Source organism: Salvelinus alpinus, chromosome 7, assembly GCF_045679555.1.
Source record: "Salvelinus alpinus chromosome 7, SLU_Salpinus.1, whole genome shotgun sequence".
In the NCBI taxonomy this organism is placed as follows: domain Eukaryota; kingdom Metazoa; phylum Chordata; class Actinopteri; order Salmoniformes; family Salmonidae; genus Salvelinus; species Salvelinus alpinus.
Genome location: NC_092092.1, coordinates 34,651,870 through 34,674,566, shown reverse-complemented (window position 1 = coordinate 34,674,566; position 22,697 = coordinate 34,651,870). Strand labels below are relative to the sequence as shown.

General features: G+C 43.7%; 1 protein-coding gene across 1 annotated transcript; it reads right to left on the bottom strand.

Annotated features, from left to right (window-relative positions):
- Positions 1 to 971: 971 nt before the first annotated feature.
- msh2 (mutS homolog 2 (E. coli)) lies at positions 972 to 20,804 on the bottom strand. Its single transcript, XM_071409962.1, has 16 exons — positions 20,543 to 20,804; positions 19,329 to 19,474; positions 18,963 to 19,241; positions 11,288 to 11,434; positions 10,931 to 11,080; positions 9,835 to 9,968; positions 6,154 to 6,353; positions 5,963 to 6,072; positions 5,771 to 5,894; positions 5,544 to 5,694; positions 5,363 to 5,460; positions 4,991 to 5,236; positions 3,015 to 3,219; positions 2,187 to 2,434; positions 1,944 to 2,107; positions 972 to 1,282 (listed from the first exon to the last, which is right to left on the bottom strand). The coding sequence occupies exons 1-16, from the start codon at positions 20,748 to 20,750 to the stop codon at positions 1,106 to 1,108; spliced, it is 2,787 nt and encodes a 928-aa protein (XP_071266063.1). The 5' UTR covers positions 20,751 to 20,804; the 3' UTR covers positions 972 to 1,105.
- Positions 20,805 to 22,697: the final 1,893 nt, after the last annotated feature.

Below are 22,697 nucleotides of genomic sequence, written 5' to 3'. Positions count from 1 at the left end.
CGTTGTTTTGGGTCGGCTCCTGGTATTAGATCCATTGTCCTGGGTGGTGGTCCGAACAGAGGATCCGCTTCGGGAAAGTTGTATTCCTGGTCGTAATGTTGGTAAATTGGCGGTGCTCCTATATCCTATAGTTTTTCCCAGGGTAACAATGTAAGAAATAGTACATTAAAAGAATACTGCATAGTTTCCTAAGAACTCGAAGAGACCATCTGTCGGCGTTATTCTTACTATCCAGCACAAAGAGTGAAAAAAAGAAACCTTAGTTGCCAAAGTTTCAGGCCATGTCTTTTTTTCTGTCAGGCATCCGGGGCTAATCTGGTTGAAGCCAAATTCAGTATTTCTGACTTCAGTCTGGAAAGGCTCTCACTCGAGTGCTGCCCTTTACCAATACAACTTGTTGAATTTTCTAATCCAAAGCACGATAGGTCTCAACCCCACCCCCAGAAAGAAAAAAAGAAAATTTCAGAGAAACAAAGCTCGAACCAACTTTTGGGGTAATATTGCACCACTAACAAACTCCTGTCCAAGACTAGTGTGTCATGGCTAGAAGGGTCCAGGTCGTCAAATTAACAGCAAAATTAAATTTTTGCCGTTAATTTGACAAAAGCTGGATCCCTTCTAGCCATGGCCCTGTGTACCACATTAGCCAGGCTAAATCTCTCACTCAGATTTGATGCATGTGTCAAAACCCACACCAACATTATTTATAGCTTGAACTTGATCTGAAAAATGTATTCTGTTAGTGATGTGTAAATGACTTGTCTGTATGATTTACCTGTAGACATTCAATAAATAGTTCCTTCAAATTTGAACTGAAATGTAGTATGCCTATAAAACTGGAGGGACCTACTTGAATAGAAACTGTTGCAAAACAGAACGTGTTTGGACTAATAATTACACCCCTGGCATCTCAGCTACGAGGGATGGGGTTTATTCATGCAACCATCATTACTTTCAAGAAAACACAATGATTTGAACAGGTTTATTTTATTGGTAACATAACGAGGAAGATGGTAAGAGAAAAACTGACCAAGTGCTGTAAACTACATCTCACTAGGGTGAGTGTATACAGAACCGATCTCACGTGTGTACCGTACGACCGGTCTCAGGTTGAGTGGATAGGGGCGGAGCGTGCCAGGAGCTCAGTGATGTAAGCGTTGTTATGGGCAACAAGCTCCTGCTTCATGGCTTTAAGCTCCGCCTTCACCTCCTGGTCAGTCATGGTGACTGCCGGCAGAGATTTCACCTTCTCCAGAAACGACTGGATCAAACCCTCTCCCTCCTGGAAAGAGACAGTATTAGAAGGTTGGAGTCATTCTACACCGAACAAATATATAAAAGCAACGTAGTGTTGGTCCCATGTTTATTAATGAGCTGAAATAAAAGATCCCTGAAGTTCTCCAAAAGCTTATTTCTCTCATTTTGTGCAAAAATGTGTTTATATCCCTGTTAGTGAATTTCACCTTTGCCAAGATTATCAAGAAGCTGGGTACAAAAGGAAACAAATGTCTCTGGTTGAGGGAGCGTGCAATTGGCATGCTGACTGTAGGAATGTCCAACAGAGCTATTGCCAGAGAATTGAATGTTAATTTCTCTACCATAAGCTGCCTCCAACCACGCCAGCCCAGGACCTCTACATCCGGCTTCTTCACCTGTGGGATCGTCTGAGGGGGGTTGGGGGGGGAGCGGTGCTGGGGAGTATTTCTGTTTGTAATAAAGCCCTTGTGGGGAAAACCTAATATGGATTGGCTGGGCGTATGCCCTCCAAAGCTACACGCCTGCCCAGTCATATGAAATCCATAGATTAGGACCTAATTGAAATAAATGAATTTACTGATTTCCTTATATGAACTGTAACTCTGAAATTGTTGCATGTTGCATTTATATTTTTGTTCTACATGTCAAAAAGACAACAGCCAAAACTATCTTGTCGTAGTGTTTACCTGTTTATCGCTGCGTCGTTTCTTGGCCTCTGGCCCCTCCTCCCCACTAGGCTCCTCCTGAAACTCCTCCAGTTCTGCAGCCTTCTGCTTTGCCATGGCGACCACCGCCGGCGGGAAACACGCCAACTCCGCCACATGGATCCCAAAACTCTGGTCACACACACCTAAACACACACATACTTTGTCAACCGCTGCGCTGATGTTTGTGTGTATATACTGGATACTACAGTGTAGTGTGTGTACCTGGTTTGACCCTGTAGAGCATGGTGAGTGTGTGTTGCGTGGTCAGAGCGGTGACGTGCAGGTTGCGGACGGTGGGGTGGTGTGTGGCCAACGCCGTAAGCTCGTGGAAGTGAGTGGCAAACAGACAGAAGCAGCCAATCTTAGAGGCGATGTGTTCACTGATGGCCCAGGCCAGACCAAAGCCATCGAATGTAGATGTTCCTCGACCCAACTCATCGATTATTATTAGAGAGTTCTTCGTGGCAGAGCTAGGGAGAGAAAATAGTGTAACAGTTGAGTCAATGTACAGGCAACCGCCAAAAATAATGGATACAAAGTACATTGAAAACAGGTGTGGTTGCTGAGTTAAGCAATTAACATCCCATCATGGTTAGGGTCATGTATAAAAAATGCTGGGCAGGCTATTATTTTGGCTATGCCCCCACAAGTTGACAATGCCTCCTTCCACAGGGCACTAGTGGTCACGGAATGGTTTGAGGAGCATGAAAACCATGTAAACCATTTGCCATGGCCGACTCAGTCACCAGGCCTCAACCCAATTAAAAACATATGCATGAGACAGCATTTTCTACCACCAACAGAAAATTGTGGAACAATGGAGTCGCATCCCTCCAATGGAGTTTCAAACACTTGTAGAATCTATTCCAAGGTACAGTGAAGCTGTTCTGGCTCGTGGTGCCCCAAAGCCCTATTAATACACTTTATGTTACCGTTTCCTTTATTTTGGCAGTTACCTGTACATGTTCATTGTCAATGATGCACGTAAAGGATTTGACTAAACTAAAAGAGAAAAGAGCTGCAGAGATGGTGGCGTGTGCGTGTTCTCACCGGAGAATAGCTGCGGTCTCCAGCATCTCTGACATAAATGTAGACACGCCCTTGAGCTGGCTATCCCCCGCCCCCACACGGCACAGACAGCTGTCAATCATGCTTAGCTCCGCCTTCTCACAGGGGACAAAGCAGCCAATCTGAGCCATCAGAGAGATCACGCCCACCTGCCTGATGAAGGTAGACTTCCCGCCCATATTAGGACCTGTGGAGAGGAGGGAGGGTTAATGCATGTAAATCTGTACGTCAGGCCAGAGGGGTGTGAGTGTTTGTACTAAAATGAACGTAGCACATACAGTACAGAAGAGCATTGTGCATTTCTCGGGCTAAATGTATCAAGAAAAATGTACACGTCTCCATGGTGTGCTCAGTTTATGAGTATTGACCCTTATACAGTCTATGGTATGGACACTAGTGTTGTCGTGATACCTTAAGTTTAACTTCGATACCAGGTTAACTATTGGATTTTGAATTTTAAGACCCCTTAAGATATAAAGTAAAAAATGATTGGATGAAACACTGAATTTGCATTACTGCTATTAGCCAATACAAATGCAATGAATAACAGATTTACTACATTGGAACAGAGGTCAGTTCAAAAGATCAAAAGGACGTTTGTTCTGAAGTGTCCTATATCTGAGAGAAGATCAGGAAAACATTGGTTTATTTGTTATTTACATGTACTTATTTTAGGCACTAAACGTTCATTTTTTAATCTGGTACTGGGGATCTTAAGACGAGTCTTGTGAGGCTTGTTGGTATTCTAGAGCAAAACGGAGAACCCCATCGTGTTCGTGAGTCATCTTTCAATAGAGTGGTCATAATAGTTTGTAGGCCAAACCGTTCGGACGCCACAGACGTTTTCGTGAGAAGAACGATTTTTCGTTATGTCTCACGGTCTCTGACAAACACTGCTCTGCCACCTTTCACCACAGATGCGTAAGGGCAATATCGGCGGATGCGGTGGACTGAGACGCAGCCATGCAAAAAAAACAGATTTCCATCTTAAACGGACGGATTTTGATGTTAATTTGATTTCCGAATGTAATTCATCAATTATCCAGTCGATTGACTTTTTACCAATCTAACTCCAAAACATAACGGTAATCAATTATTTGAATGGTAAATCAAGATGTAGCCTAGGTCTATTCACAATACAGGTGAATGCATATTATTGAGTTTGTTTTAGCTAATTTCATGGGGCTACAGATGACAAATAGTCCCCTTCCATTTAGGATTGATTTAAATAACAACTGCCAGGAGAACTTAGTGTTGTCCTGACCAACAACATTTGCGTAGAAGAAGCAGCCTTATAAAAGTGTGCGCCGTCTCGAAGAACGTAATGAGACATGAGGAGAGGAAGTGGAATCTGACTTTGTTAATTTTTGTTGGCGAGGGAGACTAAGTGAATTAATAACGCTTTTGGTGGCAATCCGCTTTGAAATCAGCATATTTTGCATTATGGTTTCACAAACAAAGTACGAGGGTAGTGAATTCAGCTGTAAACTAGCAAAGAAAGTTAGCCTACAATTAAAGCTGGAAGCTACCAGTATCTTCTTGCATAGTGTTTTAGCCTGTGTGGACATTGTTTTGCGAACAGTAATTAACAGTTTCAACATTTCTACATGCCGTGTTGCATTATTCAAGTGTACCAACTTCTGTGCAGCAGGAGTTGGGAGCTAACAATGCAGCCCAGACAGCTCTAGCAATGAATAAGTGTAGCGGGATCTTTCCTCTTCACGCTATAAAAAAGGGGCTGCGCTGATAGACTTGATCCTCTCAATCGTGTGAGAGACGCGTGACAGGAGTACCGAACGTAACACAATTATAGTACCGAACCGGAGATCGTGAATGGAACTTTGCCCTGGTTTCCAATGTCCTCCGACTTGGTGTTCAGTCAAATCCCTAAACGGGTGAATGAACGGCTGCAGCCTCCTCTGAAATCCTCTCAAAATAAAAGAAGTGTGCATGTGTACCTGTGATGATATAGAAGCTCTGCTCCCCCTGGATGAAGGATATATCATTAGGTATGAAGGCTGTGTCTGCGTCCGACTCCAGGCAGGGGTGTCTGGCCTGTTGGAGCTCCAGGCGCCTGCGGTCCACAGCCAGGAGGCGTGGCCTGACGTAGGGGATGGGGGCAGAGACTGACGCCACAGAGAAGCTGACCACCGCATCCAGCTGGGCGATGACGTCACTCAGCGACTGCAGGGGGTCCACGTAGCCTGGGGACGTCCAAGGGTATATTTAAGAAAAGGAAAAAGGAGACTCCGTTCCAACATGCATTTCTACTAAGAATGCTACATCAAACCTGATAGGAAGTTGCAGAGTGTGTGTGTGTGTGTTCTCACCCGCGGCGATGCTGATGATCTCCTTAACGATGGCGTTCTGAGCCTCCTCATACTCCTCTCTGTTCCTGGTGTAGTCTTCATTCAAAGAACTCAGCTTACTACACACACACACACACACACACACAGAAAGTTAGCTCACCGCAGGGCAAATTATGTGTACGCGTGTGTGAGCGCGCCAGACCTGTTGGTGAACCGGACTCCATTCTTCTGGACGTCCAGTGTTGTGAACGTTTTGTTGTTCCTCAGACTCTTCTCCTCTTTACAGGTCACCCTCAGGTAATACCCCAACACATTGTTACACTCCAACTTCACTGTCTTACCAGCATCCAGACCTAAACACACACACACAATTAAATACACTGGTGTATGTCTATTCTGTGTGTGTGTGTGTCTGTCTGCGTGGTGTACCTAGTTCCCGTGCTGCGCTGTTCAGTACGCTCTGCATGCTGTTCTCCAGTGTGTCCATCTTCTCCCTCAGCTCAGAGAGCACCGGGTCAAACGACGCCTTCACCAGGAACTCATGGTGCTCCACCTACAAAAACACACACGGTTCACATCTAGTGTATTCTACCACGGAACACACACACACACCCACCCTACCTGGTTCATATCCAGTGTAGTTTCTATCATCTCCTGGTACTTGATGAAGTCAGCCTGCAGGTCTCTGAGAGGAGAGATGAACACAGCCTCCAACAGCATCTGGTGACTTCCTACAACACAGGATGGTGCTACGGAGTTAGTGTGTGCGCGCGCATCTTAGTATGTGTGTGTGTGCGTGCACGTGTGTGTACCTTGGTGTTTCTCCAGAGCCAACAGAAGTGCAGGGATCTGGCCCACGGCCTGGTAACCGCGGTAACAGTCCTGAAGTGTTGCCGAGAGCCGGTGAAACTTTTTGGACAAGCGGTGGAGATCTGGGAACCGCCGCAACAGATCGTCCTGAAGAGTCTGTCTGGCCTCACCGTCATTCACGAGACACTCTACCAGGTCCAGTCTACACACACACACAGACAGTGAGAAATCACAGGTAGTGTCTGCAGTACTACGAAAAACCAGAAGGTGGCAGCAGGAAACACGGCTAATACTTCTGGGAAAGCCTCGGAGCAGACTCGACAGACCAGGGGGTTGGAGAGTCAATGGGAGAAGTGAAAAATGTATCCTTAGTTATTTTTCTCTAAAATCTAAATGACACAACCATTTCAACCAGTCGAGCCAGTGGCTAGGTTTCCATTAACTTGTCCAGTGATTTTTTTTGTTGACATTTAGAAAGTTTGCATAGAAAGAAGATGCGACAATTGCCTGCCATGGTGCGTTTCCATTGAACCGTTGTGTCAAAAAAAAAATATCAAAATCTAGAATGTTAAATAAAATTAAAGTGGTTTAAGTGTTTCCATTTCGACAAATTGTGCATTAATAAAAAGTGGCGACACGCTGTATGCCCTGCCCACCCATCGCAAAAGCCAGCATGGATACAATGGAAGAATAGCCTAATATTCATGGCATACCTTGCACTCATGAAGGCCTCGTAAAAATCTAACAATTTGACGGTGAAACTTTGAATTGCAATATAAAGCAATTCAGGCAGTCTTCAAAGTCAAGACCATCCTTGTCTTGCAAAGAAATATTTTTAAAGTTGAATGACTGGATTTTGCAAGCAGTAGGCATTTGGAATTAAATGTGGAGATTTATAGTTACAGTTGAAGTCGGAAGTTTACATACACCTTAGCCAAATACATTTAAAATCAGTTTTTCACAATTCCTGACATTTAATTCTAGTAAAAATTCCATCTTAGGTCAGTTAGGATCACCAATTTAATTTAAGAATGTGAGATGTCAGAATAATAGTAGAGAGAATTATTTATTTCAGCTTTTATTTCATCACATTCCCAGTGGGTCAGAAGTTTACATACACTCAATTAGTATTTGGTAGCAATGTCTTTAAATTGTTTAACTTGGGTCAAACATTTCTGGTAGCCTTCCACAAGCTTCCCACAATAAGTTGGGTGAATTTTGGCCCATTCCTCCTGACAGAGCTGGTGTAACTGAGTCAGGTTTGTAGGCCTCCTTGCTCGCACATGCTTTTTCAGTTTTGCCCACTAAATTTCTATGGGATTGAGGTCAGGGCGGTGTGATGGCCACTCCTATACCTTGACATTGTTCTCCTTAAGCCATTTTGCCACAACTTTTGAAGTATGCTTGGGGTCATTGTCCATTTGGAAGACCCATTTGCGACCAAGCTTTAACTTCCTGACTGATGTTTTGAGATGTTGCTTCAATATATCCACAATTTTCCTTGCTCATGATGCCATCTATTTTGTGAAGTGCACCAGTCCCTCCTGCAGCAAAGCACCCCCACAACATGATGCTGCAACCCCCGTGCTTCACAGTTGGGATGGTGTTCTTCGGCTTGCAAGCCTCCCCCTTTTTCCTCCAAAAATAACGATGGTCATTATGGCAAACAGTTATTTTTTTGTTTCATCAGACCAGAGGACATTTCTCTAAAAAGTACGATCTTTGTCCCCATGTGCAGTTGCAGACCGTAGTCTGGCTTTTTTATGGCGGTTTTGGAGCAGTGGCTTCTTCCTTGCTGAGCGGCCTTTCAGGTTAGGTCAATATAGGACTTGTTTTACTGTGGATATAGATACTTTAGTACCCGTTTCCTCCAGCATCTTCACAAGGTCCTTTGCTGTTGTTCTGGGATTGATTTGCACTTTTCGCACCAAAGTACGTTCATCTCTAGGAGACAGAACGCGTCTCCTTCCTGAGCGGTATGACAGCTGCGTGGTCCCATGGTGTTTATACTTGCGTACTATTGTTTGTACAGATGAATGTGGTGGTACCTTCAGGTGTTTGGAAATTGCTCCCAAGGATGAACCAGACTTGCGCAGGTCTACAATTTTTTTTCTAAGGTCTTGGCTGATTTCTTTTGATTTTCCCATGATGTCAGGCAAAGAGGCACTGAGTTTGAAGGTAGGCCTTGAAATACCTCCACAGGTACACCTCCAATTGACTCAAATTATGTCATTTAGCCTATCAGAAGCTTTTAAAGCCATGACATCATTTTCTGGAATTTTCCAAGCTGTTTAAAGGCACAGTCAACTTAGTGTATGTAAACTTCTGACTCACTGGAATTGTGATACAGTGAATTATAAGTGAAATAATCTGTCTGTAAACAATTGTTGGAAAAATGACTTATGCACAAAGTAGATGTCCTAACCAACTTGCCAAAACTATAGTTTGTTAACAAGAATTTTGTGGAGTGGTTGAAAAACGAGTTTTAATGACTCCAACCTAAGTGTATGTAAACTTTCGACTTCAACTGTATGTGATAACATCACGTTCCCCGCGTACCTTACAAATTGATTTGTCAATCATCAGTCGTCACAATAAAGAAAGTTGGATGATAGAATCTACCGGTCGAACGGATAAAAATGTATTCTAGCTTTAGAAAATGTATCCTACATCTGTGGCTTCCATTACAATTGACGCGATGATATTTTGTGAGATTGCTTTTGTTGAATAAAAGGTGTCAATGTACTAATATTGATGACGTCCACTCACAGCAGTGCGACATGACTTGTTTTGAAGATGTCATATTGAAGGCCATGTCAGCAAAAGAGGTCCAAGTAGGATGATAGCATATTCAAATCCTGCAGTTAACTTGATTTTCCTGTGTTTTATATATTCCACACTATGAGGTCGGAAGAACGCTGTGAAATGGTGAAAATGCCCTTTTAGTCTAAGAGCTGTTTGAAGAGACAGCCTGAAATGTCAGCCTGTTCAGATGAGATGGAGTATTGACCTGCCTGGTGACATTAGTTAATAGATCAATAATGCCGCTTTCAAAACAACTGGGCACTCGGAACACTCCGACTTCGGTGCTTTCAAGACAACTTGGAACTCTGAAAAAAAATTACTTTGAACAGTCATCCAACTCGGAAATTCACACATCTTTCTAGAGCTCCGACTTTGCGACCTGAAGATCACTGACGTCATAATTTGATGTAGCCCCTACCCCTGCATTGGTCCTTAAAAGAAAGATTAACCCATTTTAAATGTTATATCATATGTGAATCTCTGAGCGGTGTTCTATCGATTCCCGGGGTCATTTTATGTGTATCGGAGCTATTCACCATTCAAGCAGGCAGTAATAGTTGGTATGGTAAAAAAATGTATCATATGATTAGTCATTCCTACAACCTTGACAAAACGGACTCTTCCATTTGCCAAAAACAATTTCATATCGAAGGAGTGCCTTTTATTTGATGGCCTGCACAACACAACCGTTAGACCTGATGACACATTCATGCGCATGAGCTTAGCGAGCTAAAGTCGCCATGACACTGCCTACAAACCTGATCAGGGATTTCTATTGTAGAAGCAGTTTCTGGAGTTTTTCATGGATATTCTCTTTGGTACAGTACTGAGATGAGCGAAAGAGAAAGGGAGAGGGTTGAAGAGAAGTTGGACCTCACCTCTCCTCAATCCTGTTCTTGTCCATGAGTGGCTGTTTGATCCACTGGTTGACCAATCGCTGGCCCTGAGGGGTGCGGCACTTATTCAGTAGCCCGGCCAATGAGTGGGCTCCACTGGTGTCATCGGGAGAACCCTGGGGAGAACGAGCCTATCAGGACAGACTCAGACTGCCAAGAAACACAAGGACAAAGTCTCACTTCAGTAGATTAAAAACGTTTATGCCTGTGCACAGCGCTTCTAAAAATGAATCCGTCACCCAGCTCTTCATGTGTGCACACACAGCCCCCAGCCAGGCAGTGTTGCAGCGTGATGCAGAAATACTTAGCACATTTTACAGTGTGAATTCGGTTCAGGGAGATACAACCATATTTTCTACAACACCATAGTAGCTAGCCACAGCCTACAGCTAATGCTAATGCCATAGTAACTCCCGGCACAAAACCTCAGCTCCGGGCCTGCTGGAGGCAGGTAGCCTAGTGGTTAGAGCATTGGACTAGCAACCGAAAGGTTGCAAGATCGAATCCCCGAGCTGACAATGTAAAAATCTGTCCTTCTGCCCCTGAACAAGGCAGTTAACCCACTGTTCCTAGGCCGTCATTGAAAATAAGAATTTGTTCTTAACTGACTTGCCTAGTTAAATAAAGGTCAAATTAAATTTAAAAAGACAGGCTGGGAGAGAGTCAAAAGTGCATTCTAACAGGCCTATTTGCTTAACATTGGAATGATATTCTAAAATTATATATTTCCATAACCTAAATAATTACATATGCGATGACTAACCAGCCATATCATTGATGGAAACCTGGACATTTTACTAAGCCTATAGCCAACAGTCAAAATCCAGCATTTCTTCTTCTACTGTCCAAAGGCAGTAAGGCACAATCCTATTGTTGCATCGTCAGATATTCCCTCCAAGTTCCTACTATTACGCTGTATATCCATCTCTGTCGCATTCTTTTTTTTAAACGTACGCATCAGGTGCACATTTGAGAACGGTGGTCTCCCGTAATAGCATTTTGGAACATTGTGGCCCGCGCTTATAATGTGAATTATTCATAGTTGATCAACTTAAGCTAAATGTTACCTGAAATGTACCTGAAAGAGGTTGAGGGCTTGTACAGCAGCGTTGTCCAGCCTCATGTACTGGCTCAGGTCAAGGGTCGTCAAGCTGAAGGAGCTGAAGTTTGATTGGTCAGACAGCAACTCCAGGTAACGAACCACTGCTGCCAGGCATGACATAGCTACCTGGAACACACAGACATGTCATTTTACTACTAACGGAGTGGGTTGTGTTTGGAAACAGTCATATTATCCCATGTGCGGCGTGGTTAGATAAAGAGCTTTACTAATGGCAATGCACGCTGGGACAAGCTGCTGCAACCCAGACCGACACACAGCGCTAACAACTGTTTATTAAGACTCATCCAATACGAGTAGGTTTGTGTGTGTTACCTGTTTGTCTAGTTCAGGCAGAACGTTGCAGGCGTTGGCCTCCCCTTTCCTGGTCCGTAGCAGTCGGTTGAGGTCCTGGGTCATGTCTTTACTACTGAACTCTGTTCTCTTTCTGTCTGACAGCAACACACCGCCACGCTGCACCACCTACACACATGATATACAGTGCCATCAGAAAGTATTCAAATCCCTTGACTTTTTCCACATTTTGTTAGGTTACAGCCATCTCCTCTACAATGGCGCCAGAGGAGATGGCTGTCGTTTCACGGTCTCCTAGCCAATTGTGATCGTGTGGTTCGCGTAATTTTAACTTTTAGATAATGTTTCTGCCACCGTCTCTTATGACCGAAAATAGCTTCTAGATATCAGGACAGCGATTACTCACCTCGTACTGGAAGAAAAATTAAAAAGTTACCTTAAAAAGAGTCGGACGCAAAGGATTTACTTCGGACAAAGGCCCTCATCTCCGTCATTCGCAGGAGAAAGAGAGATATCGGGACATAGGTCGGTGTGCCTTGTAAGGATCCGACGGCGAGTGGGTAATCTGCCTTCACCATCAGTCCTATTAGCCAACGTACAATCATTGGATAACAAAATAGACGAACTACGATCACGTATATCCCATCAACGGGACATTAAAAACTGTAATATCTTATGTTAAACCGAGTGGTGGCTGAACGACGACATGGATAACATACAGCTGGTTTTTACGCTGCATCGGCAAGATAGAACAGCTACCTCCGGTAAGACAAGGTGTGGCGGTCTGTGTATATTTGTAAACTACAGCTGGTGCACAAAATCTAATAGTAAGGAAGTCTCAAGGTTTTGCTAGCCCGAGGTGGAGTATCTCATAAGCTGTAGACCACACTATTTACCAAGAGAGTTTTTATTTATATTCTCCGTAGCTGTCTATTTTACCACCACAAACCGATGCTGGCACTAAGACCCCACTCAACGAGCTGTATAAGGCCAGAAGCAAACAGGAAAATGTTCAGAGGCGGCACTCCTAGTGGCCGGGGACTTTAATGCAGGTAAACGTAAACCAGTTTTACCTAATTTCTATCAGCATGTTAAATGTGCAACCAGCGGGGGAAAAAAACTCTAGACCACCTTTACTCCACACAGAGGCACGTACAAAGCTCTCCCTGTTCCGAACGACTGTGTGATCACGCTCTCCGTAGAAAATGTGAGTGTGACCTTTAAACAAGTCAACATTCACAAGGCTGCAGGGCCAGACGGATTACGACGTGCACTCCGAGCATGCGCTGACCAACTGGCAAGTGTGTTCACTGACATTTTCAACCTGTCCCTGACTGAGTCTGTAATACCAACATGTTGTTTCAAGCAGACCACCATAGTCCCTGAGCCCAAGAACATTAAGGTAACCTGCCTAAATGACGACCAACCCGTAGCAATCACGTCTGTAGCCATAAAGTGCTTTGAAAGGCTGGTCATGGCTCACATCAACACCATTATCCCAGAAACGCTTGACCCACTTCAATTTGCATACCGCGCCAACAGATCCACAGATGATGCAATCTCTATTGCACTCCACACTGCTCTTTCCCACCTGGACAAAAGGAACACCTATGTGAGAATGCTATTCTTTTGACTTCAGCTCAGCATTCAACACCGTAGTGCCCTCAAAGCTCATCACTAAGCTAAGGACCCTGGGACTAAACACCTCCCTCTGCAACTGTATCCTGGACTTCCTAACGAGCTGCCCCCAGGTGGTAAGGGTAGGTAACAACACATACGCCACACTGAACCTCAACACAGGGGCCCCTCAGGGGTGCGTGCTCAGTCCCCTCCTGTACTCCTTGTTCACTCATGACTGCATGGCCAGGCACAACTCCAACACCATCATTAAGTTAGCCGACGACACAACAGTGGTTAGCCTGATCACCGACGACGAGACAGCCTATAGGGAGGTCAGAGACCTGGCCGTGTGGTGCCAGGATAACCTCTCCCTCAACGTGATCAAGACAAAGAAGATGATTGTAGACTACAGGAAAAGGAGGACCTATAGCCCCTATTCTCATTGACGGGGCTGTAGTGGAGCAGGTTGAGAGCTTCAAGTTTATCAGTGTCCACATCACCAACAACCTATCATAGTCCAAACACACCAAGACAGTCATGAAGATGGCACGACAAAGCCTATGCCCCCTCAGGAGACTGAAAAGATTTGTCATGGGTCCTCAGATCTTCAAACGGTTCTACAACTGCACCATCAAGAGCATCCTGACTGGTTGCCTCCTACCGCAAGGCACTACACGGCTAGTACGTACAGCCCAGTACATCACTGGGGCCAAGCTTCCTGCCATCCAGGACCTCTATACCAGGCAGTGTCAGAGGAAGGCCCTAAAAATTGTCATTGACTAGGGTGGCAGGAGTCTAAGACATCTCTCTGCTACAGCACGGCAAGCGGTCCCAGAGCACAAAGTCTAGGTCCAAAAGGCTTCAAAGCCATAAGACTCCTGAACAGCTAATCCAATGGCTACCCAGACTATTTGCATTGTCCCCCCCTCTTTTACACTGCTGCTACTCTATTATCTTTGCACAGTCACTTTAACTCTACCTACATGCACATATTACCTCAATTCCTCGACTAACCTGTGACCCCCGCACATTGAATCTGTACCGGGAACCCTGTATATAGCCTCGCTACTTATTTTACTGGTGCTCTCTAAATTATTTAAAAATTAGAATTTTTTACTCATCTGTTTTTCTTAAAATGTTTCTTAAAATTGGTTAAGTGCTTGTAAGTAAGCATTTCGCTGTAAGGTACACCTGTTGTATTCGGTGCATGTGACAAATAAAACTTGATTTGTAATCGTCCACCCCCCCAATCTACACACAATAGCGCATAATGACAAAGCAAAAACTTGTTTAGAAATGTTTGCTAATTTAGTAAAAATAAACTGAAATATCACATTTACATAAGTATTCAGACCCTTCACTCAGTACTTTGTTGAATCACCTGGCAGCGATTACAGCCGAGTCTTCTTGAGTATGATGCTACAAGCTTGGCACACCAGTATTTGGGGAGTTTCTCCCATTCTTCTCTGCAGATCCTCTCAAGCTCTGTCAGGTTGGATGTGCGTTGCTGCACAGCTATTTTCAGGTCTCTCCAGAGATGTTAGATAGGGTTCAAGTCTGGGCTCTGGCTGGGCCACTCAAGGACATTCAGAGACTTGTCCCAAAGCCACTCCTGCGTCAACTTGGCTGTGTGCTTCGGGTCGTTGTCCTGTTGGAAGGGTAACCTTCGCCCCATTCTGAGGTCCTTAAGTATCTCTGTACTTTGCTCTGTTCATCTTTGCCTCAATCCTGACTGTCTCCCAGTCCCTGCCACTGACAAACATCCCCACAGCATGACGCTGCCAACACCACGCTTCACGGTAGGGATTGTGCCAGGTTTCCTCCAGATGTGACACATGGCATTCAGGCCAAAGAGTTCAATCTTTGTTTCATCAGACCAGAGAATCTTGTTTCTCATGGTCTGAAAGTCCTTTAGGTGCCTTTTAGCAAACTCCAAGCGGGCTGTCATGTGCCCTTTACTGAGGAGTGTCTTCCGTCTGGCCACTCTACCATAAAGGCCTGATTGGTGGAGTGCTGCAGAGATGGTTGTTCTTCTGGAAGGTTCTCCCATCGCCACAGAGGAACTCTGGAGCTCTGTCAGAGTGACCATCAGGTTCTTGGTAACCTCCCTGACCAAGGCCCTTCTCCCCCGATTGCTCAGTTTGACCGGGCAGCCAGCTCTACGAAGAGTCTTGGTGGTTCCAAACTTCTTCCATTTAAGAATGATGGAGGCCACTGTGTTCTTGGGGAACTTCAATGCTGCAGAAATGGTTTGGTACCCTTACCCCAGATCTGTGCCTCGACACAATCCAGTCTCGGAGCTCCACGAACAATTCCTTTGACCTTCTTGCTTGGTTTTTGTTCTGACATGCACTGTCAATTTCGGGACCTTATATGAAACAGGTGTGCCCATCCAAATCATGTCCAATCAATTGAATTTACCACAGGTGGATTCCAATCAAGTTGTAGAAACATCTCAGGGATGATCAATGGAAACAGGATGCACCTAAGCTCAATTTTGAGTCTTATAGCAAAGGGTCTGAATACTTATGTAAATAACGTACACAAAAATGTCCAAAACTTTTCACTTTCTGATTATGGGGTTGTGTGTGTAGATTTCGGAGTTTGTTTTATTATCCATTTTAGAATAAGGCTCTAACGTAACAAAATGTGGAAAAAGTCAATTTCGTCTGAATACTTTCCGAAGGAAGGACAGACACACAGGTATATACAGTTCCAGTGAAAAGTTGACACCTACTCATTCCAGGGTTTTTCTTTATTTATACTATTTTCCACATTGTAGAATGAATAGTGATTACATCAAAACAATTAAATAACATATGGAATCATGTAGTAACCAAAAAAAGTGTTAAACAATTCAAAATACCCACCCTGTGCCTTGATTACAGCTTTGCACATTCTCAACCAGCTTCATGAGGTGGTCACCTGGAATGCATTTCAATTAACAGGTGTGCCTTCTTAAAAGTTCATTTGTGGAATTTCCTTCTTAAAACCTTTTCTCAATAGGGGGGGGCGCTGTTTTCACTTTGTAAAAAATCGTTCCCAAATTAAACTGCCTCGTACTCAATTCTTGCTTGTACAATATGCATATTATTATTACTATTGGATAGAAAACACTCTCTAGTTTCTAAAACCGTTTGAATTATATCTGTGAGTAAAACAGAACTCATTTTGCAGCAAACTTCCTGTCAGGAACTGAAAAATCTGAAATCGGGGGCTCTGTTCCAGGGTCAGCCTATTATTTTGCATGAAATCTATGGGTCTACATGCACTGCATACGCCTTCCACTAGATGTCAGTAGGCAGTGAGAATTGGAATGGGGTGTATAGCTCTGAGGCCGAACAAGACCTGTTGGAATGACGCGACCACTCTTTCCTTTCTTCACCATGGCGCGAGACAGACCTCAGGATTGCGTTCTGAAAAGCTTTCGTTATAGGCGTTAGATATATCCGACTCTGATTTTATTTGATATATGTGTTAAAAACATCATCAACTAGTTATATTAAACCGACTTATATCAGTTTAGTCCGATTTTCGGTATTTTCTTTGTTATGCGTTATGGTGAGTTGGACACTTCTGTGCCGCATGGCTAGCGTTGGCTAGCGTTCTACAGATGAAGACGACATTCTACAACCGAACAACGATTATTCTGGACAAAGGACAACTTGTACAAGATTCTGATGGAAGCTCATCAAATAGTAGGAACCATTTATGATGTTATTTCGTATTTCTGTCGAAAATGTTTAGACGTATATTCCGCCCAGATTTTGGGCGCTGTCTCGCTATAACGTAAGCTGTATGTCGTACTAAAGTTATTTTTAAAAATCTAACACAGCGGTTGCATTAAGAACTAGTGTATCTTTAATTTGCTGTCCAACATGTATTTTTTAGTAAAGTTTATGATTAGTTATTTGATTAGAATAGGTGCCTCTCCAAGATTTCTCCGGACAATATTTCTGCATTTTCACTACGTATTCACATTGTTCAACCACGATTTGTGCCGCTAAATATGCACATTTTCGAACAAACCATATACGTATTGTGTAATATGATGTTATAGGACTGTCATCTGATGAAGTTTATGAAGGTTAGTGAAATAATTAATATATTTTGCTGGTTTTGTCGCTATCGCTAGCGTTGCCTTGAATCAATGCTGTTGTGTGGTTGGATATTGTAGTAAGCTAATATAATGCTATATTGTGTTTTCGCTGTAAAACACTTAAAAAATCTGAAATATTGGCTGGATTCACAAGATGTTTGTCTTTCATTTGCTGTACACCATGTATTTTTCATAAATGTTTTATGATGAGTATTTAGGTATTTCACGTTGGTCTCTGTAGTTATTCTAGCTGCTTTGGTGAGATTCTGTGATGGTGGCTGCAATGTAAAACTATGATTTATACCTGAAATATGCTAATCTTTCGAACAAAACATATGCTATACAATAAATATGTTATCAGACTGCCATCTGATGAAGTTGTTTCTTGGTTAGTGACCATTTATATCTTTATTTGGTCGAATTTGTGATAGCTACCTACGCGGTAAAAAAATTGTGAAAATATGCGGTTGAGTCTTTTGCTATGGTGGTTAGCTAATATAAATACATAGTGTTTTCCCTGTAAAACATTTTAAAAATCGGAAATGATGGCTGGATTCACAAGATGTGTATCTTTCATCTGGTGTCTTGGACTTGTGATTTCATGATATTTAGATGCTAGTATTTACTTGTGGCGCTATGCTAGGTTATGCTTGTCAGCTTTTTTACTGATGAGGGTGCTCCCGGATCCGGGATGAGTACTAAGTAGAAGTTAATGCATTTGAGTCTATCAGTTTTGTTGAGACAAGGTCCCTAAGCCCTATTTGGTAAAATATCAAGTCTATATTATGGCAAGAACAGCTCAAATAAGCAAAGAGAAATGACAGTCCATTATTTTAAGACATGGTCAGTCAATGTGGAAAATTTCAAGAACTTCCTTCAAGTGCAGTCGCAAAAACCATCAAGCGCAATGATGAAACTGGCTCTCATGTTACCTCTGCTGCAGAGGATAAGTTCATTAGAGGTAACTGCACCTCAGATTGCAGTGGAAACAAATGCTTCACAGAGTTCAAGTAACAGACATCTCAACCACAACTTTTCAGAGGAGACTGCGTGAATCAAGTCTTCATGGTTGAAATGCTGCAAAGAAACCACTACTAAAGGACACCAATAAGAAGAAGAGACTTGCTTGGGCCAAGAAACACGAGCAATGGACATTAGACCGGTGGAAATCTGTCCTTTGGTCTGATGAGTCCAAATTTGAGATTTTTGGTTCCAATCTCGGTGTCTTTGTGAGACACAAAGTAGGTTAACGGATGACCTCCGCATGTGTGGTTCCCACCGTGAAGCATGGAGGAGGTGTGATGGTGCTTTGCTTGTGACACTGTCAGTCATTTATTTAGAATTGAAGGCACACACATTCTGCAGTGATACGCCATCCCATCTGGCTTGCACTTAGAGGGACTATCATTTGTTTTTCAACAGGACAATGACCCAAAACACACCTCCAGGCTGTGTAAGGGCTATTTGACCAAGGAGAGTGATGGAGTGCTGCATCAGATGACCTGGCCTACACAATCACCCATCCAAGAGTGTGCAAAGTTGTCATCAAGGCAAAGGGTGACTACTTTGAAATAACTAAAATATAAAATAGATTGATTTGCTTAACACTTTTTTGGTTACTACATGAGTCCATATGTGTTATTTCATAGTTTTGATGTCTTCACTATAATTCTACAATGTAGAAAATAGTAAAAATAAAGAAAAACCATTGAATGAGTAGGTGTGTCCAAACTTTTTACTGGTTCTGTATATGGACTCACACACATACATACATATACACTCACTCCCTTTATCACCTCACTCCCCCCCTCCCTCACCTCACACAGTCACTCCCTTTCTCACACAGCCACTCCCTTTTTCACACAGCCACTCCCTTTTTCACACAGCCACTCCCTTTTTCACACAGCCACTCCCTTTCTCAGACTTCATTCACCTCCCACAAAGACATTTCTCTCTGTTGCATAGACACACACCTACCTGTCGTATGTTATCAGTGTTGTCACCCTGTGGTAGCAGACATTCCTTAGGGCTCAGCTGCACAAGTAGAGCCTCCAGGTTACAGAAAGTCTCTCCATCAAGGAACTCACACACTCCCATGGTCCTTAGGGACGCGTCCACATAGCCCACGCCCACCACGCGCTGTCCGTCACCCCCGACAGCCAATCGTACGGCCACAACCCCCGCTGAGCCAGCCCCTCTTCCCTCAGCCCCGCCAAATAGAACCTCCTCAAACTGGCTCAGATTCCCTGGAGACGCCTGGAGAGAGGAAGTAGTGAAAGAGAGAACTATTACAACACTTATAAATGTAATCTTCAGATTGTGTCTATATGGCTGTGTTTGTACCTTGTACTCCAGTTGCCAGCTGTGATCCTTGGTTTTGCTTTGGTTCCTGTAGACTTCCACTCTGTATTGTTTCACCAGCAGCAGGTCTCTGACCAGAGCCTCAAAGTTTGTCTTGCTGAGAACCACACTCTCCAGCTTGCGGCTACCTACACACACACACACACAATAAATACAGGTCATTAAATGAATGATCGTGCACTGCTATGTAGTTAGCTGCAGCACAAAAACTCAACATGAACTATTTTAGACAGCTAGCTAGCTAGATGGGGAGCAATGTCCTGCTTTCCACAGTAAGGATGGAAGTAGTTAAATAGTGTAGCTAGCCAGAATAGAGTCCGGGTTACAGATAAAGCACACATAGAACAACGAGACAGATATTCACTGGATGTATAAAATGTGAAGCATCTGCTTGGCGTTTCCACTCACTACCAAATATGGTAGTGAGAGGAAGCCCACTGGCTGGCAGTGGGAGAAGATGGAGATTAGAGATTTTGGCCGACATTCTTCAAACTCTCTCAACGATTAAACATTAGATCTCAATACAGTTCCGGTCCCAAAATTACAATCTGTTATGAACAGAGTGGACTAAGGTTTGTAGACTTCACCCTTAGCAAAAAAAAATTTTTTTTAATGCGTTGTTTAGGAGTGCAATGGCGAATTGAGTTACTGCACACTCGCAGTTCACAGAGTAGGCGTTCCCTAACGAAAATAAGCAGATGATCCTATTACGCGCCAACAGGATCGCGCTAGTTCGTGCATCGCTCTGCCACCCATGGCGCATTTGTTCCCATTGGAAACGACAAGCTGTGGTCCATCTTGGTTTAGTTATATAAATCTTTGGCTGAAGCACATTGTTTGTAGTGATTTTCACCGAAACGTACTACTGCGGCAATAACGTCTGACGTTACATGAAAAATATATTTTTTTTTAAAAGCGTCCCAACAGTTACATCAGGCGTGTTCCTTGACAAATACTTTGATAAACGAGGCACATGTGTAAATTATCATAACCCACTACGAAAAACTATTCCGGTCGTAACAGTATCGAAGTGGCGTGATTTTAGGTTCTCAAATTGGGATTTAGTTAGCGTCTAAACTAGCAAGCTAACCATAGGCCACGCAAATAATGCAGTAGTTTAGCATCTAGTTATCAGGATTAGCTTACATAACGTGAAAACCATACAGATGGCTAGCTTTGTGAGCTAAATAAGCTACCTGAGCCCAGGGTCTTGATGACTCCGTTGGTCTTGAAAACCTCCTTGGCGGCGAACAGCGCGTCGGTCCCGTGCACCGTGTAGTAGTCACCCCGGTCGAAGACCCTGAAGGTGGTGTCTGGCTTCTCCGGCATGGAAAAGTAGTAGGTAAGGAAGCCATGTTCGGTAGCAGCGTCCATGGACAAGCTCTGCTTCGGTTGCACCGCCATGCTGGAATCTCCCGCCACGGACTGGAGCAACAGGAAGTTACGTCAGGGCAAAGATAGAACTATGAGACAGATATTTCACCGGATGTATAAATGTGAAGCATCCGGTTGGCGTTTCAACTCAGTACCAAATATGGTAGTGAGAGGAAGCCCAGGCAGTGTGAAAAGATGGAACAAAATATATTTTGGCTGACATTGTGTTAATTTTTTTATTTTTTATGATTTAACCTGTAACTAGGCTAGTCAGTTAATAACAAATTCTTATTTACAATGACCCTAACCCGGACGACGCTGGGCCAATTGTGCACCGCTCTATGGGACTCCCAATCACGGCCGGTTGTGATACAGCCTGGAATCTAACCAGAGATAACACCCTTGATAGCTGCTTCGAAGATCCACACACAACAAATTCCAATCCCACAACTTCTTGAAACAAAATAAACCCACTTCTCTTTACTCTCATCGACGCCACCTCATCCACAATTTTAATATAGACTTCAAACGGATCTCCCAGGTATCATCATCGATTCAAAACCCTTATTCCAACCAAAAACGACTAGTTTCCACTAGCCTTTTACTTCTCTTATTTCCTTTTGCATTCGCCACTGTAATACAATTCTTCTCACTCTCATCTCCACTCGACACGCCATCTGATTCAAACAAAACATCGGCTCCCGCCATTTTCGATGGCCCCCGAGTTGGCAACTTTAGTGCCAGAGTGTCGTAAAAAGATTAAATGTGGGCCTCCCGAGTGGCGCAGCGGTCTAAGGCACTGCATCGTTGTCTAAGGCACTGCATCGTGGTCTAAGGCACTGCATCGTGGCACTGCATCGTGGTCTAAGGCACTGCATCGTGGTCTAAGGCACTGCATCGCGGTCTAAGGCACTGCATCGCGGTCTAAGGCACTGCATCGCGGTCTAAGGCACTGCATCGCGGTCTAAGGCACTGCATCGCGGTCTAAGGCACTGCATCGCGGTCTAAGGCACTGCATCGCGGTCTAAGGCACTGCAGTGCTAGAGGCGTCACTACAGACTCGGGTTCGATCACGGCCGATTCCCATAGGGCAGCGCACAATTGGCCCAGCGTCGTCCGGGTTTGGGGAGGGTTTGGCCATGGGGCTTTACTTGGCTCATCGCGCTCTAGCGACTCCTTGTGGCGACCAAGGTTGACCGAGGTAGTCAGTTGAACAGTGTTTCCTCCAACACACTGGTGCGGCTGGCCGGCGGGTGTTAAAAAGCGGGGTTTGGCGGATCATATTTCGGGGGACTCGACCTTCGCCTCCCTAGCCTGTTGGAGAGTTGCAGCGATGAGACAAGATCAAAATTGGGGAGAAAAAGGGGTGAAATACAAAAAAGGATTACATGTGTTTTTATAGCTACAGTAGTTACAAATCATAAGCTATTCTAAAAGTGTTGTTGGTTATAAAAGAAAGGGTCCCACGCCTGGATTATGGTTGGAGTTAGCCTGGAAACCTGAAGTTAAATTTGATTGAATTCTACGATGACAGGCACAACTGAGCGTTTGGATCAGGAAAGGTTCCTCTCACCACCTCCACAAGCCAGAATGTTGAATAAAATCATATTTTAACTTACTTTACCAGTTTTCTGTGTGGTTGGTCCTTTTGCAGGTAGGAATGGGAACCAATATATCACCAGGAAAGTATAATTACATGAACTTTTCAAAGCCTTCGTATTGGTAATATCATCATTAGAACCTTCTTACGGTGTATCTAGTAGCTGAGGTGTTTCCCATAGCCTTCGTTACTAAAATGGCTCTTAAAAACCTTTGCACATCTACAAGTGCTTTTTTTGCCCTTCCACTTCATTTTATTCATAGAAGATCTCTGCTCAACATAGAATCAAGATGTTTAGGCTATCTGTCTGACTGTGACTGCTGGTTACTTCAGAATGAAGTTGACTACAAATACAAAGTTGCCAAATTATTTATTTG